General features: G+C 55.3%; 2 protein-coding genes across 4 annotated transcripts; one reads left to right on the forward strand and one right to left on the reverse strand.

Annotated features, from left to right (window-relative positions):
• Positions 1-7880: 7880 nt before the first annotated feature.
• On the reverse strand, positions 7881-9325 carry LOC116992699 (thyroid hormone-inducible hepatic protein-like). 2 transcript variants are annotated; one of them, XM_033052558.1, is made up of 2 exons: positions 8704-9325; positions 7881-8423 (listed from the first exon to the last, which is right to left on the reverse strand). In XM_033052558.1, exon 1 carries the CDS (start codon positions 9121-9123, stop codon positions 8722-8724), a length of 402 nt encoding a protein of 133 aa, XP_032908449.1. In that variant the 5' UTR covers positions 9124-9325; the 3' UTR covers positions 7881-8423; positions 8704-8721. The 2 variants fall into 2 exon arrangements, with proteins under 2 accessions (XP_032908449.1, XP_032908448.1); XM_033052557.1 differs by having other exon boundaries at positions 7881-8428.
• A 9448-nt stretch (positions 9326-18773) lies between these two features.
• On the forward strand, positions 18774-20218 carry LOC116992703 (thyroid hormone-inducible hepatic protein-like). 2 transcript variants are annotated; one of them, XM_033052564.1, is made up of 2 exons: positions 18774-19395; positions 19671-20218. In XM_033052564.1, exon 1 carries the CDS (start codon positions 18976-18978, stop codon positions 19375-19377), a length of 402 nt encoding a protein of 133 aa, XP_032908455.1. In that variant the 5' UTR covers positions 18774-18975; the 3' UTR covers positions 19378-19395; positions 19671-20218. The 2 variants fall into 2 exon arrangements, with proteins under 2 accessions (XP_032908455.1, XP_032908456.1); XM_033052565.1 differs by having other exon boundaries at positions 19676-20218.
• The last annotated feature ends 2565 nt before the right edge of the window (positions 20219-22783 follow it).

Below are 22783 nucleotides of genomic sequence, written 5' to 3' on the forward strand. Positions count from 1 at the left end.
TGTTTATCTGAGAGAGTTCCCCAAATCAGAATCAAGGGTGGCTAGTGGCGTTTGAGGCCAAACCTTCAATGCCACAACATAAATCCTTACCACTTTAGCAAAAGGAATAGTTGCCAGCTCATGTCCACAGCTCTCTTCTACTGCTGCACCAACCATGGCTGGTCCTTCAGTGTGATGAACATACTGGTCTGGTTCCTCTGCCCACAGTTTTTATTGGTATAAAAGGGATATTTCCAAGCCTGTAAGCTCTTCTAGGCAGGGACCATGTTTAGCTGGTTTTTCATGGAAGAATTAGCCTGTGCCTGGACCTTGGATGAGCAATCACAATATGAATCATAAGAATAATTATATTAGTGCTTAGAAATTTGGGGTTACTAAGGAAGAATAACTGACCAGTGACTTTGTGAGAAATAAACACGTGTTTTTTTGAAAATTGTATAAATGTGTATATAACAGTTAGCTGGAACATTTCTGTGCTGATACGTATATTTACTCAGAGAGTGATGAGGCACTGGCAGAGGTTGCCCAGAAAAGTTAAGGTTGCCCCACCCCTGGAAGTGTTCAAGGTTAGGTAGGATGGGGCCCTGATGAAACTGATCCAGTAGGTGGCATCTCTGCCTGTGGGAGATCTTTAAAGTCCATTCCAGCCTAAATCACTCCATGGTTCTGTGACTGCGTATCAGTTTGAAAAATAGCACTATCCATAAAAGTATTTATAGAAGATTTATTTCCTTAATATATTGAAATGGCAGCCTCTGTTTAAGAGCAATTCAAGCACCACTCCTAAGTCAAACACCATGTACTGTGCAAACACTGTCAGCATTCCTAACTGGTGCCTTCCAGCCATTTATCAGCTCCACCCACCTTCTCAGGATGCATGGCTGAAGGCTTGCATCTGAGATCTGAGCTGCCACAGTACATTCCACTGCTAATCATCACGACACTTTTTCTCTTTTATTTTCTGTGCAACTAGAGTTTCACTAAAATAAAAGCAAGGCAGGAAGTTCCTACTCTTGTCTTCCTTTTACAGTGCTGTGGATCTTCAATTGCTGCCAAGCAATCAGGACCCCATTAAAGGGGTCAACATGAATACATGAGCAAGGCATGGAGGTGAATGGAGGAAACAGGGATACCATCTGCAGAACATCTGTTCTGCAGAACATCTGTTGAGATGGAGGCTTTTGGAGCTGAAGAGTCTCTGATTTCAGTCTGAAGGATGTTATTTCACTTTTGGTGATATGGCAGATTCAGAGAGCACCTGTAGCAACACGAACAGCACAACCAGAGCCTGCAGCACAGGGCATGGTGACAATCCTCCTCTTGCCACAGATGCTCAGAGATCTCCAGTTATATAATCAAAAGAGGGAAGCTGATGGAGAACCAGTGTTTGTCCAGCCAAAGGAGCACTATTTCAACAGCTGAGATTTTTTTAAGATGTCCTGAACAAGCAAGGGGACACCTCCCTCTAGTGCCCAGCTCAGCAGGACTTCCCAAGGATGGTGTGTCTGGGAGGGAATGAGTCACTTGGAGGTGGGATCCAACCTGTCCTGAAGGCTCCAACCTGCCTGTGAAGAGCTTGCACCTCCTGCCCATCCACCCAGTGAGGGCTTTGCCCCTGGTCTCCCCACAGCTCACAGGGATCAGATGTGAGCAAGGTCCTGCCTTCCTACCCCAGCTGAGCATCTCCACTTCCTCCTCTGTTCCCAGCTCTGGAGTGTGTCACGGCCAGGCAGGGAGGAGCAGAACTGCCTCCCCTGTTTTGCTGGGGCTTGTGAGAATTCCACCAGGTTGTTCACAGGAGAGGACATGATGCTGGGTATGAAGGGCTGGATGAACATAGGACGAGGGATGGGATGGGACGGGATTGGATGGGATGGGATGGGATGGGATGGGATGGGATGGGAGCGCTGAGAAGTTGGGAATCCAGGAGAGAAGGAAGGAAGAGAAGGAGAGCAGGCTGGGATCCAGCACCAAGCACAGAATGGTGGCAAGATTACACTGAGGTTTTGCAAGGTGGGAGAGACAGAGAGCTGGGGGAACATCCATCTCAAATCCCTGTCAAAGAAACCCAGCTCATCTGCCTGCACAAAGCCTGGCCTTGGTGGCCAAGGTCCTTCACCCTCATGTACTGGGGGACAGTAGTTCTACAGAAGTGACAGCTGGTAGGAAACACAGGACACATCTGCAGAAGGCTTTGCATTTCATTTACGTTACCACAGAGAACAGTTTGGAGGCACACACGGACAAAAGTATCGCTTCGAAGTTACAGACACCTTCTACAAAGCAACTACACAAACCACTCATTTCTGCCCCGCAGAAATCCCTCTAGGACAGGAGCGAAACGAAGCAGGAAGCTTGCCGGCAGGATCGGCCGCGGGATGAGTCGGATGGTACAAGCAGCACCCAGCAGGCAGACGGCCAAGCTCTGCGCTGCTCCTTGGTGGGACTTGGTGCCCAGAAGAAGTGCCACTGGACTCAGACAACAGACCCTGTGGGGATAGCACATGGTCAGGATGTCCTCATTCCTGTCTGGGTCTCTTCCTAAGCAAGGGTAGAGGCCTGTTAGTGCCCTCTGTTGTTGCTATCATTTTTCTACACTCTCCATTTCACTACAAGGACCTTGGCCACGAGCCCCCTCTCTGATGGATCATTGGGAATGTCTCCCCAAAGGGCCTCAGGCATGAAAGTCCCACCAGTGTGGAGAATGGGTTTGCTTTTTGGGCTAGGGGAAGAGTGAAATGTCTGAGCTTTTTGCAAGTGGTGTGTCAAAGTTCGTTATTGGGAAACCTGAAAGTGCCAAATTTCTCCCTAAAAATTACTGTTGCATTTTGTGTCAGACAAAAAAGATAAATACCTGGAGCACCAGTGTCTGGCAGCTCCTGGAGACCAATCATAGTATTTCAACCACCCATCCCTTTTGTCCCTGGGATCTTTTGTGTCTGGCCAGCAGCAGAAAGACATTGCCTATGCTGCAAACTGGGGAGTCTTGGGGACAGTTTTGGAGCTCAAAGAATTGCCTTTGTTCACAGACACTTGTTACACCAATGGCAATTGAGAAAAACAAATCCAGGAGGATGTTTCTGTGGAGCAATGAAGTGCAGACTCAGAACTCCTGGGATTTGGGGGTGTGATGCAAACGTTATAACAGCACACAGCTGATGGGGCATGAGGACAAAGTATGTTACTCCTGAGCCAGCTCTTCCTGGGCCCTGCGTGTCCCCAAGCTCTTACCTCACATATAGGAAGTGCAGGCTCAAGAACTGGACTGATCCTCACTAAGGTTGATCTCCTCCAGGATCTGGCTGTATCTCCGGGTCAGGGCTTTGGTGTTTTTGGTCAGGTCTGTCAGAACCTGCTGCAATCCATTGACATGATGGGAGAGGCGCTCTTCCAGGTTGCTGTCTGCACCCTCATCTAAGGCTGTGTCGGTGTCGGCACCGGTGGGGCTCTGGTCCCCGACAGAGGCCAGGCCTTTCTCCACCATGGGCTTGATGGCCTTGAGGAGCTGGTAGCGCTCGTACAGGTCCGTGCGGCTCTCCGCGGCCGGGGCTGCCCCCTCCTGCTGCGGGAAGACCCCTCGGAGCAGGCTGGGGAACATCACCTCCTGCTCCATCTTCTGGGTGGCTGAGAAGTACTGCTCCATGGCCCTTCTCCTACAGCTCTGGCAGTGCTGCTCTGGGATCTCCTGAGAGTGTCGCCTGCTCCCTGTCCCTGCTGGGGCTTTTTATGCAGTGCTGGGGCACGTCCCTCCTCTGCTGTCCCCCCCTGCTGTCCCCCGCTGCCAGCCCTGGTTGGGCTGGATGGCCTTGGGGTTGGGCTTGGCTGCAGCCCAGCTGGGGCTTGGCCATGCTGTGTCCCTGGCTCTGTGCAATCTCTTCTGAGCCTACCCGTGGCCTTCACCCGAGCTGGCCGGGGGTCCCGCTGCCTCCCGTGCTCTGAGTGTGGTGGTGAGGAGGTGCCCGGGGTCTCTCGGGCACTTTCCCATCCTGCCCTGTCACCACTGTCCTTAGCACTGCTGGAGGCCCAGGATGGTGAGTCCAGCCCCTTGCCCCAGGGCAGGCAGGTTGCAGGCAGCACCATGGGAAACCTGCCTTCATCTGGGCAGTTTTGAGGAGCACAGAAGAACAAGCGATGGGCTTACCCAGAGAGGGCAAATTTCCCATGTGCTCTGCCTCAAAACTCACCTTCTTCTCTGCTGATCTGGGGGTCTCACCCAGCCCAATGATGGCAACTGGCCTAGAAAGGAACCCTGCAAAATGAAGGTGGTAATGAACAGGTGATTCTTGTCTGAAGGCTGCTTGTCCCAAAATCCTTATTAAAGGTGCAATATGAGCAGCAGCAGGATTCAAAAGTGACTAGGGAGTTAGAAAAGGTATTTTAAAATTCAAATTTGCCAGCCTGAGGAGAAACATGAAAGTTCCAAGGCTGAAGCAGAGTCCTTGGAGGGGCAATGACAGGAGTCAGAGACTGTGGGACCCAGCCCAAAGCAGCCCTGCCAGTATTCCAGCCTCCACCCAGGCCTGGCTCAGCATCCTCCTGGTCAGGTGCTGTGAGCAGCCAGCAGCAATCTCCTGGGCTGACAGCACAGGTACAGAGGCAGAGTCAGTGCTCGAGAGGCTAGAAGGCACCTCTGGAGACAATCTGTTTCAACAACTGCTCAAGCAAGGTCAACAGTGGGACCATGGATATTGGATATCTCTGAGAACAGAGATTCCACCCCCTTTTCTGGGCAGCCTGTGACAGTGTTTGAATACCTGCAGTTTTAGGGAAAAATAAAAAAGTTTTCTCACGTTTAGATGGGATTTGTTTTGTGTTTCAGTTTGTGCCTGTCACTCTTTTCCTGTCCTGTCCTGTCTCTAAGCACCAGCTGGAAGATTTTGGAGTCACCTCTTGACCTCCATCCCATCTTTATGAAGACCGATCAGATCTTTCTCAGCCTTCTCTTTCCAAATCTGGACGCCACCAGCTCTCTCAGCCTTTCCTCATATGGAAGATACTCCTGATATCCTGCCACCTTTATGGCCCTTCACTGGACTCTCTCCAGTATGTCCATGTCTCTCTAGTACCAGAAAGAACAAAATTGGACACTCAGGGTGATGCCTCATCAGGGCTGAGCAGAAGAGAATCATACCCTCCCTCCACTGCCTTTGCCCTGAGCACACCTTGCTGGCTCACAGCCAAATTGCCTGAGCACAGAGCCAGACCAGGGGTGAGCAGGTGTGAATTGTGGGGTGCTTTCCCCCAGCATCTGACCAGGAAGGTGGTAGGCAGCAGCATGGGGTACAGATAAGGCCAGAGCACCCCAAAAATTGAAAGGCAGGGATATAGAGGCAGGGAACATGCCCTGTGGGAAAGGAGGGGAATTAGCAGCCCCCCATCTTTGGTGGTGGGGACATTGTGTGATTAGATGTCTGGGATTGCTTAGAGAAAGGAATTGGGGGGCTCTTACTCATTCAGTATTTTGGGTCAAAACTGAGCTTTACCACTTGTCTTCCTCACCCTGAGCCCTGTGCCAGGTCACTGCTCTCTGATGGATATGATGTCCCTAAAGAGATTTAAAAGCAGTGCTGCCGCTCTGATTTGCTTCACCAGTGTGTAAGGAGATCTTTCCCCGTGGTGGCTGGTAACAGTGTGGGTGCCCTGGGAGCCTGTCCAAGGCAGCACAGGGTCAGCACCCCCTGCCATGCTGCAGAAGCCTGATCTGTCCTGTCTGCCAACATCCCAGTGGGACCAGTGCAGAAACCTCTTATCAGCTGTGGCCAGCAGCAGGGCACTGTCAGGGCTTGACGCATCCCTGGGGCAGTGTGATGCAATGCCCTGCAATCGCAGCAGGCAGAAGGTTCCTGTGACACAGCGGGCCTGGAGCCAGCTGGAGGGACAGCGGCTCTCAGAGAGACGCCCACGGGTCCTGGGGGGATGCAAGAGGCCCACAGCACGTCACCAAGCCCTTCCAGCTGTCCCAGGTCACAGGCCTCTGGGCACATCCTGCGTCTCCCGTTGGTCATGTTCGGCAGCCGTGCTCAGTGCTTCACCCCGTGTCCTGCTGTGACACTTCCCTGGGGCACTGCGAGCCTCTGCAGCTGCTGAGTGCAGCCCAAGCCCAAAGCCATCGCTGCAGGTGACTGCAGGTGTCCCTCGCTGTCACACCAGTGGGGTTTGGCCCCAGCCAGCACCGAGGCCCAAGCAGCCACTCACTCTCTGCCCCACCAGCAGGATCAGAGAGAGAATCAAGGGCAAGAACAAGAAAACACGTGGGCTGAAATAAAACCAATTTAATAGGGAAAGCAAAAGCCATGCATGCAAACAGAGCAAAACAAGGAATTCATTCACCACTTCCCATGGGCAGGTGGGTGTTCAGCAATCCCCAGGACTGTAGGGATCCAGCACAGGTAATGCTGACCTGGGAAGACAAAGGCCATCACGCCAAAACTCTCCTACTCCTCCCTTGTTCCTCCCACTTTACATAGTGAGCATGATGTCATATGGTCTGGAATATCCCTTGGGTCAGTTGGGATCAACTATCCCACCAGTGACTCCTCCCAAGTTCCCATGCAGCCCAGTCCCCTCTCCAGCATGGCATTGCAGAAAGCAGCAGAGGCCTTGGCTCCCTGCAAGCCCTGCTCAGCAACATCCAAAACATCTGTGCATTATCAACATTAGGTTCAGCACAAATCCAACACACAACCCCAAACCAGCCCTGAAGAAGAAAACCATCGCTATCGCAGCCTAAACCAGCACAGCCAGCCCTGCTCTCCAGGGGACACAGGTCCCACCCTTGAGCAGCAGCCAGGGAAAACTCCAGAGGGACATTGCCCCCTCTGTGGTCCTCTCCTCACTGGGAACCAGTGTCCATCCATTCCTTACAGTCCATCACCTGGCTCTGCAGTCAGCACGGAGGGAGAGGAGCTCCAGAGTTCCACAATGCCCCAGCCAGAGGTGGCATTGCAATGGGGATGGACCAGGTCTCTCCCAGTATGCCCCTCATGTTCCGTTTCCTCTGGATAAGACAAGGCTGCAACATTGCCCGGGCTGAGGAGGGACACGGAGAGCAGATCAGCTCTGAAATCCTCACTCTGGGTGGAGGGAATTGTGTTTGCCCTCACTGGGGCAACTTGGTGATCAGCAGCTGCTTTCCGAGAAAAGCAGAATTTCTGGGTGTGGGTGCAACGAACTCCTTGGGTCTCTGTGGCCACAGGGCCAGTGTTTGGGCAAGCCTGCCCCACAACCTCCCATCCTCCTTGGGACCCCTCCCCAGGCCTTGGCTCAGAAGGGGGGAAATGTCACCACATGTTCCCAAATGACCCCATGTTGTCCCCAGTGCCTCCTGCTGACACATCTCCCATGACTCTGATTACCCCAAAACCCTCAGAGCTGTCCTTGTCCTCCCTTGAATCTGACCAGGAGCCTCTCACATGTGGGGCACCTCTGGGTCTGGCCTCAGCTGCTCACACAACCACAGCTGGCTGGAGACCCTTCCCTTGCAGCCCACGCTCAGGCAGGACAAGCCAAAGCCAGAGCACTCTCAGCAGCTGCGAGAAATGGCCTGATCTGGAGAGAGGAGATGGGAATCTCCAGGGTATCCCAAAGCTGGGATGCTTGGACATGGGGCTGGGGCCTTGAGGGAAGCTGCTACCTACAGGTGCTGAGTCCTGCAGCTATATTGCCCCTCACTGTTGCATGACTGGGCTGAATATTGGGCACATTCACTCTTTTTTGCACACCAAAATCAGGCATTAGCTTTTGTGGTGCAGCTGTCAACAAAAAGAAGGAACATTTCAGCCTGAGGTTGCTGACACAAAGGAACAGGTTGCTCAGTGAGTTTGCACAGGCCCTGTGGCTGGACACAGCTCTGAGCTCCCTGGCCCAACTGCAAGGTGGTCTCTGAAGATCCCTTCCAACCCAAACCATCCCAGACTTGGAGATTCTTTGTCCCTTTCCAATTTCCCAGCATTGCCCTGGAAAGTTCCCACCCCACTGAGGCAGTGTTCCCCTACCCTTCCCTGGGGCACTCTTTGAGTGGAAGCACCACACTGACAATGGCTTCACAGGGATTCTTTTATTAGCAGAAACAGGGGGAAATGCCCTTGGAGTCCAGGTACCAGCTGGAAAAGGGCTTGGCAGTCTCAAGGGACTGTTGGAGGTTGGGGCCACCTCACAACACTCCCAGCTTCGCACCACTCTTTGAAAATAAAGAGGAGGGCACGAGCCTGTGGCTCTTCCAGTGGAATTCCTGGCACAGCCAGATGCTTCTTCCTATGAGGATAAGGTGCCATCTGGTTCTCCAGTGGTCACAGCCATCTCTGGTGTCAGCGCCAGTGCCGGGCGATCACATCATCTGCCACAGAGTGGGGAACGCGCACGTGACGGGGAAGAGCCTGTGATGGTCAGCGACGGGGACGTCTTGTGCTTCCTGACACCAGCACCTGTCCTGCAACAGCAGCATTAACTCCAAGGATCATCCCAGGGGGACACACAGTCCATCAACCCTGAGTCCACAGACCCTGAGTCCCTGCAGCCTCTGCACAGAGCAGTGGGCTGGGTTCCCTCCTCCAGCACGGAGAGGGACATCCAGCCCCAGCTGAGGGGGCAGCCCCCATTCCCCCATTCCAAGGCCCTTCCCAATCCCAGCACTGTTGGGTATCTCTCCAGAGAGAACACCCATTGTCTTGCTGCCCCCGGACTCTGCATCCCCCCAGCTCTTACCTGGTGGCCAGGACAGGGTCACCAGCTGGGCTGGCCCTCGCTGAGGTTGATCTGCTCCAGGATCTGGCTGTACCTCCGGGTCAGGGCGTTGGTGTCCCTGGTCAGGTGGGTGAGGACCTGCTGCAGGCCAGTCAGGTGGTGGGACAGGCGCTCCTCGAGCTGGGCATCTCCGGCCTCGTTGCTGTCCGAGGACGCGTCCACGTCGGCGTCCGCACCGGTGGGGCTCTGGTCCCCGACAGAGGCCAGGCCTTTCTCCACCATGGGCTTGATGGCCTTGAGGAGCTGGTAGCGCTCGTACAGGTCCGTGCGGCTCTCCGCGGCCGGGGCTGCCCCCTCCTGCTGCGGGAAGACCCCTCGGAGCAGGCTGGGGAACATCACCTCCTGCTCCATCTTCTGGGTGGCTGAGAAGTACTGCTCCATGGCCCTTCTCCTACAGCTCTGGCAGTGCTGCTCTGGGATCTCCTGAGAGTGTCGCCTGCTCCCTGTCCCTGCTGGGGCTTTTTATGCAGTGCTGGGGCACGTCCCTCCTCTGCTGTCCCCCCCTGCTGTCCCCCGCTGCCAGCCCTGGTTGGGCTGGATGGCCTTGGGGTTGGGCTTGGCTGCAGCCCAGCTGGGGCTTGGCCATGCTGTGTCCCTGGCTCTGTGCAACCTTTCCTGGCCTTCGCCCGAGCTGGCTGGGGGTCCCACTGCATCCCCGTGCCAGGAACTATGGGAGGTGGGGAGTAGCAAGGAGGAGAGGTGCCCAGGGTATATCCAGTCGTGTCCCATATTATCTCAATCCCTTCAACATGTTCAGTACTGGAGGGCCCTCTGGGGATGGGTCCAGCTCCTGTCCCCCAGTTTGGGAAGTCTGCAGGGATTGGTCACCTCCCCTCGTTCTTGCTGCCATGCACTCAGGACGTGAACACTCCAGGGACATTGAGCAACCCCTTTAGCATACATATGGAAATTTCACTGGAAGTACAGTGGAACATGGGTGTCTGGGCACACAGGAGCCTGCTGGCAAAAACTGGGGTCCCTGGAAACATCCGTTTCCCCCAGCCTGCTCCTGAATTCAGCAGGGATGTGGACAGGGACAGGGACCTGACTCCATGATGTGTAACTCCTGTGGCAGCAGCAGCACAGAGCCATTGCTGGCCCAGGGGGATTGTGGACTAGGGTACCCTGTCCTTGTCCAAATTCTGGGAGAGCAAAAGCCACAGCCAGGGCATGAGCCAGCATTGCCTGTCCCTGCGTGTCCCTGTGGTGTGTGGCAATCGGGGAAATGGTTCTATTTGGAGAAAGGCTGTGGGGTACCTCGTTTCTTTTGCAACCCTTGGTGCTGGCAGCTCTCCCTCTGTCCCCATGTGTCCCAGACAGGTGCCCGCACTGCCATGCACCCTTTCCCCACCAGACATGTCCTCACCACTCCTCTTGTCCCCTTCCTTGTGTTCTGACATCTCTTGGTGTCCTGCCATGGGGCCCAATTCTGCACCAAGGTGTGTGGGTGCTGCTGGACCTGTGCAGGTGCCAGACAGAGGCTTGGCCACATCAGGGCACCTGGACCAGTGCAGAGCTTCCTGGAGGTGCAGGCACATCACAGGGCTCTGGGGACAGAGGGACACGGGATGCTCTGCCCTCCTGCTCCCCGCACCGCTTCCCAAGCTGCTCATGGTGAGTGTGGCAGCACTTTTGGGGTTGACAGGAGCTCAGAAGAATCCCACTGTTCTCCAGCTCCCCATCCTTGAGACGTAAATAATTGCCAAATCCCCTCTGTGCCTCTGGGCAACCCATTAGCCAAAAATGGGCCTCACATTCCCCACATTCTGCTGGGGAGAGCTGGGGAGCTGCCACTGCCAGCAGGGATGTCAGGAGCAGGAGGACAAGGACTGCTGCTGGAGCACAGCAGAGCCACCAAAGGGGTGCAGTACAGCTGGGTTTGGGCTGGGCTTACCTTGGGTGCCCAGGCCTGGTTTGGAGCCCCACGGAGGCTCCTCAGGACCATCAGGGCCCCCAGCAGCTGCCCTGAGATCCTCAAGTCTCTGCTGACACAGACCCCCAGATTTGGGCAACCTGTTGTCCCCTTGGGGAGCCCAGCCCCAGCCTCAGCCTCAGCTCAGAGTGCAGATCGTGCCACCACATGTGTCCCCAAGTGTCCCTGTGGAGGGTGGCACCATGCACTGCGTGTGGAGGTGGGGAAAGAAGGAAGAGGGGCACAGTCAGAGTGACAGCAGTCATCTTGCCAGGTCACCATGACATGCAATGACACCATAACACCCTGCTCTCCTGCAGCTGACTGAGCACCTGTGTGCCTATGGGAAGTGGGGAAAGAATCCCTTCTTTTGCTGTGCTTACTTGTGCAGCTTTTGCTTTTCTGATAAAACTGTCTTTATCTCTACCCATGAGTTTTCTTACTTTTCCTCTCCCAATCCTCTCCTCCATCCCATCTTGGGGGAGTGACAGAGGAGCAGAGAAGGGCTGAGTTGCCAGGGGGGTCACACCATGAAAACCACAGTGAAGTTCCAGCCCTGAGGCAGATGTGTTCCCACTTATCTTGCAGTGTTTGGCAATTGGAGCAATTGATTCTATTTTGGGAAAGGATGTGGGGTCCTTCATCTCTTTTGCAACCCTCAGTGCTGGCAGCACTCCTGCTGTCTCCTCATAGGCCAGCCAGTTGCCCATTCTGGCACCTTCCCTCTCGCCCTCAGACCTGAACCACTGCTCCTCTTCTCCATTTTTCTGGGTGCTTCTCTTCTCCCTCTCTGAAGCTCCACTTCTCCCTTTCTGATGCTCCTGCCATCCCTGGGGGATCCTGCAGTGGGGCCCAGTGCTTCTCTGAGGTGTGCACAGACTGGCAGCCCCACGCTCAAAGGATTTTTGGGCCACAATGGAGATGCAGGGGCACCATAGTGTCCCCCCAGCATGGCCTCGGCATGGGACACATGTGCCCCGGGGCTGCAGCTTCAACTGGTGATGTCATGGTGTGACCCCCCACTATGGAAACTCATCCCTGGCATATCTTCCTCTCTTATCCCTCTGTGGCACCAGGGCAATGGAGGGGGACACCATGCACTGCGTGTGGAGGTGGGGAAAGGAGGAAGAGGGGCACAGTCAGAGTGATAGCAGTCATCTTGCCAGGTCACCATGACATGCAATGACACCATAACACCCTGCTCTCCTGCAGCTGACTGAGCACCTGTGTGCCTATGGGAAGTGGGGAAAGAATCCCTTCTTTTGCTGTGCTTACTTGTGCAGCTTTTGCTTTTCCGATTAAACCGTCTTTATCTCTACCCATGAGTTTTCTCACTTTTCCTCTCCCAGTCCTCTCCTCCATCCCATCTCGGGGGAGTGACAGAGGAGCAGAGAAGGGCGGAGTTGCCAGGGCAGATCATACCATGACATCCACAGTGAAGTTCCAGCCCTGGGGCAGATGTGTCCCACCCTGAGGCCATCCTGGAAGGACACTGTGATGTCTCTGAACCTTTAGGAGACTTCACGGTGGCCCAAAAATCCTTAGAGCATGGGGCTGTCAGTGTGTGCAAACCTCAGTACAGCACTGAGCCCCTCTGCAGGATCCCCCCGGGTTGCCAGGAGCACCCAGAAAAATGGAGAAGAGGAGCAGTGGGTTCAGGTCTGAGGGCAAGAGGGAAGGTGCCAGAATGGGCACCTGGCTGGGCTATGAGGGGACAGCGGGAGAGCTGCCAGCACTGAGGGTTGCAAAAGGGAGGAAGGACCCCACGGCCTTTCCCAAAATAGAACCATTTCCTCCAATTGCCAAACACTGCAAGATAAGTGGGGACAGGAGTTCTGGCCATTGACCAGCCATGGCCTCTGCTCCAGGATGGGGGCAGTGGGGGAGATGCAGTGGGATGCCCAGGCCATGTCAGGCGAAGGCCACAGGGGGTCTGTGCCAGGAGACAGGGGTGGCAATGAGCAGGGGTGCCCAGGTTCTCTCCTATCATTTCCTATACTATATCAACCCTCCAACATTTTCAGTTTTGGGGTCCTCTGGGAGTGGGTCTACCTCAGGCTGCAGGCAGTGGTGCTGCTGGGGACTGTCAGCTCCCCCCCTCGTTGCTGCCACTCGCTCAGGATGTGCACACTCCAGGGACGTGGAGCAGCCTCTGTCCATGACTGCCAGCCTGAACACGGCAGCAGACGGGTGTGGAACAACTCACTGGGGGTGTTGTGCTGCGTGGAGTCCCACATGGTTCAGGAGGACATACGACAGGGACAGGGATGGGACCAAATGCCACAAAGGGAACTGCATCCATAGGATGGATCTGTCATCGCCCACAGTGGAGCACAGAGCAGTGCCACTGCATCCCCCCCATCACCCCCGTCCTGGAGCAGAGGCCATGGCTGGTCAATGGCCAGAACTCCTGTCCCCACTTATCTTGCAGTGTTTGGCAATTGGAGGGATTGGTTCTATTTTGGGAAAGGCCGTGGGGTCCTTTCTCCCTTTTGCAACCCTCAGTGCTGGCAGCTCACCCGCTGTCCCCTCATAGCCCAGCCAGGTGCCCATTCTGGCACCTTCCCTCTCGCCCTCAGAACTGAACTCGCTGCTAATCTTCTCCCTTTTTCTGGGTGCTTCTCTTTTCCATTTTTCTGGGTGTTCCTTTTCTCCATTTTTCTGGGTGCTTCTCTTCTCCCTCTCTGATGCTCCTGCCATCCCTGGGGGATCCTGCAGTGGGGCCCAGTGCTTCTCTGAGGTGTGCACAGACTGGCAGCCCCACGCTCAAAGGATTTTTGGGCCACAATGGAGATGCAGGGGCATCATAGTGTCCCCCCAGGATGGCCTTGGCATGGGACACATGTGCCCCGGGGCTGCAGCTTCAACTGGTGATGTCATGATGTGACCCTCCCCATGGAAACTCATCCCTGGCACATCCTCCTCTCTTATCCCTCTGTGGCACCAGGGCAATGGAGGGGGACACCATGCACTGCGTGTGGAGGTGGGGAAAGAAGGAAGAGGGGCACAGTCAGAGTGACAGCAGTCATCTTGCCAGGTCACCATGACATGCAATGACACCATAACACCCTGCTCTCCTGCAGCTGACTGAGCACCTGTGTGCCTATGGGAAGTGGGGAAAGAATCCCTTCTTTTGCTGTGCGTACTTGTGCAGCTTTTGCTTTTCTGATAAAACTGTCTTTATCTCTATCCATGAGTTTTCTTACTTTTCCTCTCCCAATTCTCTCCTCCATCCCATCTTGGGGGAGTGACAGAGGAGCAGAGTAGGGTTGAGTTTCCTGGAGGATCACACCATGACATCCACAGTGAAGTTCCAGCCCTGAGACAGATGTGTCCCACCCCGATGCCATCCTTGACGAATACTATGATGTCTCTGAACCTTTAGGAGACTTCACGGTGGCCCAAAAATCCTTAGAGCATCGGGCTGTCAGAGTGTGCAAACCTCAGTGCATCACTGGGTCCTACTGCAGGATGTCAGGAGCACCCACAAAGGGAGAGGAGGAGCACTCAGAAAAAGGGAGAAGAGGAGCAGTGGGTTCATACTGGGGAGGATGAAACAGGAAAGCCTTATAAATATGCTTTCCTGGCAAAAGATTTTGAGAATATGGAAACTATAAGTGAGATTGAGATGAAAGCCATCTTTGAGATCCGAAACCTTAGTTACTAAATAACTAGAAAACAATAGTATGACCAGCTGAAAGTAATCCCCTCTTCATTGAACAATTCCCTCTGCTTGCAGACAGGTCCAAGGGACAGAGAAGACCCTACTACCTTGGCAGAAGAGGTCCAAAGGGTAGTTTTTGGGGTTTAAAGTGTAACACAGTATGGTAATGTAATGATTCTTATAGGGTGTATGTAAATGCTGTAGGATTTGTATCTGTTCTTAGATTGGTGAGGCAAAATTAGAATGTTCAATACAGAAGATTTATTGTATTGTAATAGGAACCTTTCTCTCTGAGCTTTTTCTCTTACCAACACCTTACCTCTTTCTCTTACCCCATGTTCTATTACCCCTGCTCTCTTACTGCCCTGCTCCGAGCTGCAGCTGGCAGCTCAAAGCAGAGCCCTTTCAGACATGCCTTTTGTAATAAACCACAAGTTGCAAGACCTGGCTTTAGAGACACCTCCATCTGTCCCGACGGTCCTGCCCACCTATGCTCCTACAGGTCAGTTCTGAGGGCGAGAGGGAAGGTGCCAGAATGGGCACCTGGCTGGGCTATGAGGGGACAGCGGGTGAGCTGCCAGCACTGAGGGTTGCAAAAGGGAGAAAGGACCCCACGGCCTTTCCCAAAATAGAACCAATCCCTCCAATTGCCAAACACTGCAAGATAGGTGGGGACAGGAGTTCTGGCCATTGACCAGCCATGGCCTCTGCTCCAGGACGGGGGTGATGGGGGGGATGCAGTGGCACCGCTCTGTGCTCCACTGTGGGCGATGACAGATCCATCCTATGGATGCAGTTCCCTTTGTGGCATTTGGTCCCATCCCTGTCCCTGTCGTATGTCCTCCTGAACCATGTGGGACTCCACGCAGCACAACACCCCCAGTGAGTTGTTCCACACCCGTCTGCTGCCGTGTTCAGGCTGGCAGTCATGGACAGAGGCTGCTCCACGTCCCTGGAGTGTGCACATCCTGAGTGAGTGGCAGCAACGAGGGGGGGAGCTGACAGTCCCCAGCAGCACCACTGCCTGCAGCCTGAGGTAGACCCACTCCCAGAGGACCCCAAAACTGAAAATGTTGGAGGGTTGATATAGTATAGGAAATGATAGGAGAGAACCTGGGCACCCCTGCTCATTGCCACCCCTGTCTCCTGGCACAGACCCCCTGTGGCCTTCGCCTGACATGGCCTGGGCATCCCACTGCATCTCCCCCACTGCCCCCATCCTGGAGCAGAGGCCATGGCTGGTCAATGGCCAGAACTCCTGTCCCCACTTATCTTGCAGTGTTTGGCAATTGGAGGAAATGGTTCTATTTTGGGAAAGGCCGTGGGGTCCTTCCTCCCTTTTGCAACCCTCAGTGCTGGCAGCTCTCCCGCTGTCCCCTCATAGCCCAGCCAGGTGCCCATTCTGGCACCTTCCCTCTTGCCCTCAGACCTGAACCCACTGCTCCTCTTCTCCCTTTTTCTGGGTGCTTCTCTTCTCCCTTTTTCTGGGTGCTCCTGGCAACCCGGGGGGATCCTGCAGAGGGGCTCAGTGCTGTACTGAGGTTTGCACACACTGACAGCCCCATGCTCTAAGGATTTTTGGGCCACCGTGAAGTCTCCTAAAGGTTCAGAGACATCACAGTGTCCTTCCAGGATGGCCTCAGGGTGGGACACATCTGCCCCAGGGCTGGAACTTCACTGTGGATGTCATGGTATGATCTGCCCTGGCAACTCCGCCCTTCTCTGCTCCTCTGTCACTCCCCCGAGATGGGATGGAGGAGAGGACTGGGAGAGGAAAAGTGAGAAAACTCATGGGTAGAGATAAAGACGGTTTAATCGGAAAAGCAAAAGCTACACAAGTAAGCACAGCAAAAGAAGGGATTCTTTCCCCACTTCCCATAGGCACACAGGTGCTCAGTCAGCTGCAGGAGAGCAGGGTGTTATGGTGTCATTGCATGTCATGGTGACCTGGCAAGATGACTGCTATCACTCTGACTGTGCCCCTCTTCCTCCTTTCCCCACCTCCACACGCAGTGCATGGTGTCCCCCTCCATTGCCCTGGTGCCACAGAGGGATAAGAGAGGAAGATATGCCAGGGATGAGTTTCCATAGTGGGGGGTCACACCATGACATCACCAGTTGAAGCTGCAGCCCCGGGGCACATGTGTCCCATGCCGAGGCCATGCTGGGGGGACACTATGATGCCCCTGCATCTCCATTGTGGCCCAAAAATCCTTTGAGCATGGGGCTGCCAGTCTGTGCACACCTCAGAGAAGCACTGGGCCCCACTGCAGGATCCCCCAGGGATGGCAGGAGCATCAGAAAGGGAGAAGTGGAGCTTCAGAGAGGGAGAAGAGAAGCACCCAGAAAAATGGAGAAGAGGAGCAGTGGTTCAGGTCTGAGGGCGAGAGGGAAGGTGCCAGAATGGGCAACTGGCTGGCCTATGAGGAGACAGCAGGAGTGCTGCCAGCACTGAGGGTTGCAAAAGAGATGAAGGACCCCACATCCTTTCCCAAAATAGAATCAATTGCTCCAATTGCCAAACACTGCAAGATAAGTGGGAACACATCTGCCTCAGGGCTGGAACTTCACTGTGGTTTTCATGGTGTGACCCCCCTGGCAACTCAGCCCTTCTCTGCTCCTCTGTCACTCCCCCAAGATGGGATGGAGGAGAGGATTGGGAGAGGAAAAGTAAGAAAACTCATGGGTAGAGATAAAGACAGTTTTATCAGAAAAGCAAAAGCTGCACAAGTAAGCACAGCAAAAGAAGGGATTCTTTCCCCACTTCCCATAGGCACACAGGTGCTCAGTCAGCTGCAGGAGAGCAGGGTGTTATGGTGTCATTGCATGTCATGGTGACCTGGCAAGATGACTGCTGTCACTCTGACTGTGCCCCTCTTCCTTCTTTCCCCACCTCCACACGCAGTGCATGGTGCCACCCTCCACAGGGACACTTGGGGACACATGTGGTGGCACGATCTGCACTCTGAGCTGAGGCTGAGGCTGGGGCTGGGCTCCCCAAGGGGACAACAGGTCAGGGCTAAGCTTGCCCAAATCTGGGGGTCTGTGTCAGCAGAGACTTGAGGATCTCAGGGCAGCTGCTGGGGGCCCTGATGGTCCTGAGGAGCCTCCGTGGGGCTCCAAACCAGGCCTGGGCACCCAAGGTAAGCCCAGCCCAAACCCAGCTGTACTGCACCCCTTTGGTGGCTCTGCTGTGCTCCAGCAGCAGTCCTTGTCCTCCTGCTCCTGACATCCCTGCTGGCAGTGGCAGCTCCCCAGCTCTCCCCAGCAGAATGTGGGGAATGTGAGGCCCATTTTTGGCTAATGGGTTGCCCAGAGGCACAGAGGGGATTTGGCAATTATTTACGTCTCAAGGATGGGGAGCTGGAGAACAGTGGGATTCTTCTGAGCTCCTGTCAACCCCAAAAGTGCTGCCACACTCACCATGAGCAGCTTGGGAAGCGGTGCGGGGAGCAGGAGGGCAGAGCATCCCGTGTCCCTCTGTCCCCAGAGCCCTGTGATGTGCCTGCACCTCCAGGAAGCTCTGCACTGGTCCAGGTGCCCTGATGTGGCCAAGCCTCTGTCTGGCACCTGCACAGGTCCAGCAGCACCCACACACCTTGGTGCAGAATTGGGCCCCATGGCAGGACACCAAGAGATGTCAGAACACAAGGAAGGGGACAAGAGGAGTGGTGAGGACATGTCTGGTGGGGAAAGGGTGCATGGCAGTGCGGGCACCTGTCTGGGACACATGGGGACAGAGGGAGAGCTGCCAGCACCAAGGGTTGCAAAAGAAACGAGGTACCCCACAGCCTTTCTCCAAATAGAACCATTTCCCCCGATTGCCACACACCACAGGGACACGCAGGGACAGGCAATGCTGGCTCATGCCCTGGCTGTGGCTTTTGCTCTCCCAGAATTTGGACAAGGACAGGGTACCCTAGTCCACAATCCCCCTGGGCCAGCAATGGCTCTGTGCTGCTGCTGCCACAGGAGTTACACATCATGGAGTCAGGTCCCTGTCCCTGTCCACATCCCTGCTGAATTCAGGAGCAGGCTGGGGGAAACGGATGTTTCCAGGGACCCCAGTTTTTGCCAGCAGGCTCCTGTGTGCCCAGACACCCATGTTCCACTGTACTTCCAGTGAAATTTCCATATGTATGCTAAAGGGGTTGCTCAATGTCCCTGGAGTGTTCACGTCCTGAGTGCATGGCAGCAAGAACGAGGGGAGGTGACCAATCCCTGCAGACTTCCCAAACTGGGGGACAGGAGCTGGACCCATCCCCAGAGGGCCCTCCAGTACTGAACATGTTGAAGGGATTGAGATAATATGGGACACGACTGGATATACCCTGGGCACCTCTCCTCCTTGCTACTCCCCACCTCCCATAGTTCCTGGCACGGGGATGCAGTGGGACCCCCAGCCAGCTCGGGCGAAGGCCAGGAAAGGTTGCACAGAGCCAGGGACACAGCATGGCCAAGCCCCAGCTGGGCTGCAGCCAAGCCCAACCCCAAGGCCATCCAGCCCAACCAGGGCTGGCAGCGGGGGACAGCAGGGGGGGACAGCAGAGGAGGGACGTGCCCCAGCACTGCATAAAAAGCCCCAGCAGGGACAGGGAGCAGGCGACACTCTCAGGAGATCCCAGAGCAGCACTGCCAGAGCTGTAGGAGAAGGGCCATGGAGCAGTACTTCTCAGCCACCCAGAAGATGGAGCAGGAGGTGATGTTCCCCAGCCTGCTCCGAGGGGTCTTCCCGCAGCAGGAGGGGGCAGCCCCGGCCGCGGAGAGCCGCACGGACCTGTACGAGCGCTACCAGCTCCTCAAGGCCATCAAGCCCATGGTGGAGAAAGGCCTGGCCTCTGTCGGGGACCAGAGCCCCACCGGTGCGGACGCCGACGTGGACGCGTCCTCGGACAGCAACGAGGCCGGAGATGCCCAGCTCGAGGAGCGCCTGTCCCACCACCTGACTGGCCTGCAGCAGGTCCTCACCCACCTGACCAGGGACACCAACGCCCTGACCCGGAGGTACAGCCAGATCCTGGAGCAGATCAACCTCAGCGAGGGCCAGCCCAGCTGGTGACCCTGTCCTGGCCACCAGGTAAGAGCTGGGGGGATGCAGAGTCCGGGGGCAGCAAGACAATGGGTGTTCTCTCTGGAGAGATACCCAACAGTGCTGGGATTGGGAAGGGCCTTGGAATGGGGGAATGGGGGCTGCCCCCTCAGCTGGGGCTGGATGTCCCTCTCCGTGCTGGAGGAGGGAACCCAGCCCACTGCTCTGTGCAGAGGCTGCAGGGACTCAGGGTCTGTGGACTCAGGGTTGATGGACTGTGTGTCCCCCTGGGATGATCCTTGGAGTTAATGCTGCTGTTGCAGGACAGGTGCTGGTGTCAGGAAGCACAAGACGTCCCCGTCGCTGACCATCACAGGCTCTTCCCCGTCACGTGCGCGTTCCCCACTCTGTGGCAGATGATGTGATCGCCCGGCACTGGCGCTGACACCAGAGATGGCTGTGACCACTGGAGAACCAGATGGCACCTTATCCTCATAGGAAGAAGCATCTGGCTGTGCCAGGAATTCCACTGGAAGAGCCACAGGCTCGTGCCCTCCTCTTTATTTTCAAAGAGTGGTGCGAAGCTGGGAGTGTTGTGAGGTGGCCCCAACCTCCAACAGTCCCTTGAGACTGCCAAGCCCTTTTCCAGCTGGTACCTGGACTCCAAGGGCATTTCCCCCTGTTTCTGCTAATAAAAGAATCCCTGTGAAGCCATTGTCAGTGTGGTGCTTCCACTCAAAGAGTGCCCCAGGGAAGGGTAGGGGAACACTGCCTCAGTGGGGTGGGAACTTTCCAGGGCAATGCTGGGAAATTGGAAAGGGACAAAGAATCTCCAAGTCTGGGATGGTTTGGGTTGGAAGGGATCTTCAGAGACCACCTTGCAGTTGGGCCAGGGAGCTCAGAGCTGTGTCCAGCCACAGGGCCTGTGCAAACTCACTGAGCAACCTGTTCCTTTGTGTCAGCAACCTCAGGCTGAAATGTTCCTTCTTTTTGTTGACAGCTGCACCACAAAAGCTAATGCCTGATTTTGGTGTGCAAAAAAGAGTGAATGTGCCCAATATTCAGCCCAGTCATGCAACAGTGAGGGGCAATATAGCTGCAGGACTCAGCACCTGTAGGTAGCAGCTTCCCTCAAGGCCCCAGCCCCATGTCCAAGCATCCCAGCTTTGGGATACCCTGGAGATTCCCATCTCCTCTCTCCAGATCAGGCCATTTCTCGCAGCTGCTGAGAGTGCTCTGGCTTTGGCTTGTCCTGCCTGAGCGTGGGCTGCAAGGGAAGGGTCTCCAGCCAGCTGTGGTTGTGTGAGCAGCTGAGGCCAGACCCAGAGGTGCCCCACATGTGAGAGGCTCCTGGTCAGATTCAAGGGAGGACAAGGACAGCTCTGAGGGTTTTGGGGTAATCAGAGTCATGGGAGATGTGTCAGCAGGAGGCACTGGGGACAACATGGGGTCATTTGGGAACATGTGGTGACATTTCCCCCCTTCTGAGCCAAGGCCTGGGGAGGGGTCCCAAGGAGGATGGGAGGTTGTGGGGCAGGCTTGCCCAAACACTGGCCCTGTGGCCACAGAGACCCAAGGAGTTCGTTGCACCCACACCCAGAAATTCTGCTTTTCTCGGAAAGCAGCTGCTGATCACCAAGTTGCCCCAGTGAGGGCAAACACAATTCCCTCCACCCAGAGTGAGGATTTCAGAGCTGATCTGCTCTCCGTGTCCCTCCTCAGCCCGGGCAATGTTGCAGCCTTGTCTTATCCAGAGGAAACGGAACATGAGGGGCATACTGGGAGAGACCTGGTCCATCCCCATTGCAATGCCACCTCTGGCTGGGGCATTGTGGAACTCTGGAGCTCCTCTCCCTCCGTGCTGACTGCAGAGCCAGGTGATGGACTGTAAGGAATGGATGGACACTGGTTCCCAGTGAGGAGAGGACCACAGAGGGGGCAATGTCCCTCTGGAGTTTTCCCTGGCTGCTGCTCAAGGGTGGGACCTGTGTCCCCTGGAGAGCAGGGCTGGCTGTGCTGGTTTAGGCTGCGATAGCGATGGTTTTCTTCTTCAGGGCTGGTTTGGGGTTGTGTGTTGGATTTGTGCTGAACCTAATGTTGATAATGCACAGATGTTTTGGATGTTGCTGAGCAGGGCTTGCAGGGAGCCAAGGCCTCTGCTGCTTTCTGCAATGCCATGCTGGAGAGGGGACTGGGCTGCATGGGAACTTGGGAGGAGTCACTGGTGGGATAGTTGATCCCAACTGACCCAAGGGATATTCCAGACCATATGACATCATGCTCACTATGTAAAGTGGGAGGAACAAGGGAGGAGTAGGAGAGTTTTGGCGTGATGGCCTTTGTCTTCCCAGGTCAGCATTACCTGTGCTGGATCCCTACAGTCCTGGGGATTGCTGAACACCCACCTGCCCATGGGAAGTGGTGAATGAATTCCTTGTTTTGCTCTGTTTGCATGCATGGCTTTTGCTTTCCCTATTAAATTGGTTTTATTTCAGCCCACGTGTTTTCTTGTTCTTGCCCTTGATTCTCTCTCTGATCCTGCTGGTGGGGCAGAGAGTGAGTGGCTGCTTGGGCCTCGGTGCTGGCTGGGGCCAAACCCCACTGGTGTGACAGCGAGGGACACCTGCAGTCACCTGCAGCGATGGCTTTGGGCTTGGGCTGCACTCAGCAGCTGCAGAGGCTCGCAGTGCCCCAGGGAAGTGTCACAGCAGGACACGGGGTGAAGCACTGAGCACGGCTGCCGAACATGACCAACGGGAGACGCAGGATGTGCCCAGAGGCCTGTGACCTGGGACAGCTGGAAGGGCTTGGTGACGTGCTGTGGGCCTCTTGCATCCCCCCAGGACCCGTGGGCGTCTCTCTGAGAGCCGCTGTCCCTCCAGCTGGCTCCAGGCCCGCTGTGTCACAGGAACCTTCTGCCTGCTGCGATTGCAGGGCATTGCATCACACTGCCCCAGGGATGCGTCAAGCCCTGACAGTGCCCTGCTGCTGGCCACAGCTGATAAGAGGTTTCTGCACTGGTCCCACTGGGATGTTGGCAGACAGGACAGATCAGGCTTCTGCAGCATGGCAGGGGGTGCTGACCCTGTGCTGCCTTGGACAGGCTCCCAGGGCACCCACACTGTTACCAGCCACCACGGGGAAAGATCTCCTTACACACTGGTGAAGCAAATCAGAGCGGCAGCACTGCTTTTAAATCTCTTTAGGGACATCATATCCATCAGAGAGCAGTGACCTGGCACAGGGCTCAGGGTGAGGAAGACAAGTGGTAAAGCTCAGTTTTGACCCAAAATACTGAATGAGTAAGAGCCCCCCAATTCCTTTCTCTAAGCAATCCCAGACATCTAATCACACAATGTCCCCACCACCAAAGATGGGGGGCTGCTAATTCCCCTCCTTTCCCACAGGGCATGTTCCCTGCCTCTATATCCCTGCC

This window comes from Catharus ustulatus, chromosome 2 (genome assembly GCF_009819885.2).
Source record: "Catharus ustulatus isolate bCatUst1 chromosome 2, bCatUst1.pri.v2, whole genome shotgun sequence".
In the NCBI taxonomy this organism is placed as follows: domain Eukaryota; kingdom Metazoa; phylum Chordata; class Aves; order Passeriformes; family Turdidae; genus Catharus; species Catharus ustulatus.